Source organism: Mandrillus leucophaeus, unplaced genomic scaffold (assembly GCF_000951045.1).
Source record: "Mandrillus leucophaeus isolate KB7577 unplaced genomic scaffold, Mleu.le_1.0 Scaffold842, whole genome shotgun sequence".
In the NCBI taxonomy this organism is placed as follows: Eukaryota; Metazoa; Chordata; class Mammalia; order Primates; family Cercopithecidae; genus Mandrillus; species Mandrillus leucophaeus.
In genome coordinates this window covers 1,027,424-1,031,578 of record NW_012109164.1, presented here as the reverse complement: position 1 = coordinate 1,031,578, position 4,155 = coordinate 1,027,424, and the positions used below count along the sequence as shown (strand labels likewise).

General features: G+C 42.3%; 1 protein-coding gene across 3 annotated transcripts in view; it reads right to left on the bottom strand.

Annotated features, from left to right (window-relative positions):
* LPXN (leupaxin) overlaps positions 1–3,744 on the bottom strand; it is a 56,689-nt gene extending 52,945 nt beyond the window's left edge. Inside the window, exon 1 of one of the 3 annotated variants that reach the window (XM_011968435.1) lies at positions 3,510–3,744. Coding sequence is in view for 2 of the 3 variants with exons in the window: in XM_011968433.1 (XP_011823823.1) it covers positions 3,548–3,570 (23 nt within the window). In the remaining variant the exon portion in view is untranslated. Of the gene's footprint in view, positions 1–1,249; positions 1,432–3,509 lie in introns of those variants that run through there. The other 2 variants (XM_011968433.1, XM_011968434.1) reach the window with 2 other exon arrangements.
* Positions 3,745–4,155: the final 411 nt, after the last annotated feature.

Sequence of the window (4,155 nt, the reverse complement as noted above, 5' to 3'; positions counted from 1 at the left end):
TAGTTTCCTTTTGAATTATTTGCCATGAAAGCCAGGGCGAGACTCCATCTCAAAAAAAAAAAAAAAAAAAAGAAAGAAAAAAACGAAAAAGAAAAAAGGCCCTAGCCCTAGTGGAACGCAAGCAGAAATTCACATTCTTCCAGCACTTACGCAGGATAAGAATTTGGATTCTACCGGAAGTCCAAAAAAGAGTCTGGCCCAGTATCAAAATAGACTTTACCGCCAAAGCAGTTTGATAGTTATTAAACACTACCTTTTTCACTTCATTGACATCTCTTGCCTCCTGGTAATTTGCCCTTTACTTTTCCTGTTTCTCCAGCTTTGAAATCACACGCCATTTTTTTAAGACAATGTAACAATGTGCAAGATATTTTTTGTTGTTGTTTTTTGCACTTTTGACATATCCCATCCCCAACCACACCCCAAACCAGGACACTGTGGAATTAATACAGCTTGGAAATTGGGTAAAGTTGAGTGACTCAATGTTAGTTAGATGCAACAGTGTTGGCAAAGGCTATGGAATGAGTCCCAAGAATGACAAACCTTACATTACTCCAAAGGTTTGAAATCCAGGATCTTTCTGGATAATGTGGCTAATAGTTCCACTGCTGGTTTTAATTGCCTTGGAGTGGAAGGAGGTGTCATATTTTCAGGCCATAATAATCTCTTCCTTCAGAATTCTTCTGAATAAAAAGCTTAGCAACAACATCACTAGAGTTAGAGTGCTATGCCTTCTTGATTTAAGACTAAAACATGGAACAAATGAAACCACTCTGTCCTTTTTCCAACCTCTACAGATCCCTCATCCCTATACTTTTAGTCCATTTTTTCTTCCTCATAACACCCCAACTCCTTTTTTGCTCTTTCTTTTCCTCCTCAAATCACATCTCTGCATTGTCTTGCTATGTGGCCATCCTATGATCTCCAGTGAACTCCAAAGGGCAAAATGCCCATAATAAAACAGCAATTTCAATCACAATCCAGTCCAAAAGTATTTGCCAAAAGTATTTGCGGTTAGCACCAAACTCTCCATCTATTTTGCCACTGCAAACAGTGAGCCCATAGTTCCCCAAAACAATCATAGTTCCTCATGCTTCACTCTTGGCAGGGCTGAGGACAGGAGAGAAGTGAAAATAAAATCTTCCATTACTACCCTCAGTCTAACCAGAAGAATACCAAACCACACACGGAGATGGCAGCCAAGTCTTCACTCCCTCAGAGTTTCTCCTCCAAGAAGCTCCTCACTCACCTAATTCTTCCATTGTCCTACATCCAAGATGCTCTTGTCTCACAGGCCGTGAGGAACAGCTTTGGCATGTGCTGAAGAAGAGGACCGCAAAGGAACTGGATGAGACAGCATAAGGCAGCCTCTATAACCCTTTTTGGTTCCTGTATTTGCTTAGCACTTCCTCTCTTTTGATTTGGTGAGCTTTTTTTTTTTTTTTTTCTATAGGTTATACAGTTTTAAAAATGGAATTGACATAGAAAGGTAGATAGTGAGATTTGAGTTATGGTAGTGCATTGGCCAGGGTGATAAAGATTCAAAATTAATTTTGCAAAAACTGAGGACCTACTCTGTGCCAGGATTCATCTTGGATTCACGGGAATGGCAGACTTACACTTGCGTTTTTTCCAAGTGTAGGTACCCCACTCTAACTGAGCATCTACCTTTCTTTTTTTTTTCTTTCTGTGAAGCTGGGGAACCACAGAGGCATAGTCTCTTTCTTAAAATTTCCATCAGAGTTGACCAGCATCCATTTCATTTTGTTGTCTTTATTTATTCAGAAATTATGCTTATCTGCTTTCCTGCATGGATTATAAATCCTTAAAAGTAGGGCAGAAGTGGATTCATGCTTGGATTCTCAGGGCCTGGCTTACTTAGTGGTCCAAAAAGCAAACATCTATAGGGGGGTCACAAAGAAGGAAGCGAGGTTTGACACCGGATGTTAAACTGTGTGCATCTCAGTTAAGCATAATCCCTGTCTAGATACACTGCCTTATAGCAATTTCTCTGGAAAGTGACACTGAGGTTAACTCTTCACTTTTTTTAACCACTGTGATTTATTCACCTTGAATGAAACATTTACAAAAGGCCTACTATAAAAAGGCAATATGTAAGGAACTATAATTATGGCCCTGTGAAGTAGATTTCCCCCTCCCTTTTTACCAATGGTGAAATAGGTTCATGGAAGAGCAACTTGCTATAATTAATTGGTAGCTTTGCTACTTACTATAATAGAAGACTTCAAAGTCTGCGATCTTTCCTCTACAACACAGTAGTCTTTTTAATTTTTTAAGAGACAAGCTCTCTGTCACCCAGGCTGGTGTGCAATGGTACTAGCATAGCTCAGTGTAACCTCCAACTGGAACTCCTTGACTCAGGCGATCTGCCCTTCTCAGTTTCGGGAGTAGCTAGGACCAGAGGTGCATGCCATCACGCCACTAAGTTGGCTTAAAAACTTTATTTTTATTTATTTCTGTTTTTTACTTTTTGTGTAGAGGGTGGTCTCCCTATGTTGCCCAGGCTGGTCTGGAAGTTGTGGGCTCAAGGGATCCTCCCACTTTGGCATCCAAAAGCGCTGGGATTCCGGGGGTGGACTACCACATCCAGCCCATAGTGGCTTTTTTTTTTTTTTAAAGGAACAATTCATTCTTCATTCCACTGTCTGTACATTTTTTTTTGAAAGATTTCTCCTCTGTATTACTTTGAGCATCCATTGGATGTCAGCACTGTTCCTTCCAAAAGTCTGCTCACTGCAAACTCAATCTGAAAAAATTTCCATTGACACTATGCCAATCGATTGTTACAACTGAAAATGACATTAGCCCTATGAAAATGTAAAATACTCAGTAGAGAACATAAAACATTTGTCTAATATGAAGTGGTATCTGAGTCAAAGTACTGGAAGGAAAAATGTACTTCAGCACTTGTCTACAGTTTAACTGAATGATTAATGTGAAATTTAAAATTGAATCCCCAGATCTTGTTTCCAGCTTCTTTCTTCTGGGGCTTTTAGCCCTGGATGCTTTATTTTCCAGGGGTAAAGGGTGTTCTTGCAAATCGTTCCTTGATTGTTATGGATGAAAGGAAAAAAGAAATGGGAGAGGCCTACGGCATCACCAACTGCAACGGAAACTCCCTTTGATGAATCAGGAAGACAAATTAACGTCACACGCTAGTGTGCAGAAAAGTAACTTCTGATAAAGTTGCTATTGTATAAACCGCAGAAGCACATGGCTTCCGGCCGCAGAGCTTAAGAGACCCTTTAGCTTCTCAGTGTAGGTCACCAGAGTCTGGTCACGCTAACAACCCTTTCGCCTTCCTCCAGGTCGGGCACCGCAGCCAAGTTAAGCTACCGACGAAGGCTTCTTGGTGTCCCAACAAGGTCTAGTAGAAAACAACTTTATAATTCGTTTCACAGATTTTATTAAGAGCCAACTGAGTAGTGGGCCTTGTACTAGCGTTCCGAGGGCCAGATGACCCCACGGAACCACATTCATTCCCTGACCTCTAGGAGCTCACAGGTGACTGACTCACATAGGGGACGACGAGATCAATAATGTAGACATAAACGCTGGCTAGCCAGTTCCAGAGGAGGTGTCATCTGACCAAACCAAGGTAAGTCGGGGCAATTACGCAGACACCTCTAGAAAGGTACGCCAACGTCCAGATAAAAAGTAACAAAAAATAGGAAAAACCCTCCCATCAGACCAGCAATTGGCTCAACATTTGAGCCCGGATGTACGGCATGCGTTTCCCGACCTAACCCGGAAACACTGCCTCCCGAAAAAAAAGTAAACGCTAGGCTGCGGAAAGTAAACTACCTTTCCCGTCGTGATCAGTCAGAACCTCCCAGCATCCTCTCTGTCTCTGGTTTCCCATCTATTTTTTTCTAAAGCCTAGGCGAAATAAGACTTCATCTCCCAGAATGCCCTTGGTTAAGTTAACGGTGCACATGCGCCAGGAGGCGGGCCCTCGTTGACCCACAACCCCGCCTCCGTTTTGCCGCCGCCATTTTTTCAGAGACTTTCATCCGGCAACCGACGGGGCTTTTTTTCTTAAAGGAGAAGCGACAGCTCAAAATACTACCCCCTTCTCCGCGCAAGATCTGGCGGCGCTGGGGACAGAAAGGCCAAAGACAGGAAAGTGGGGTA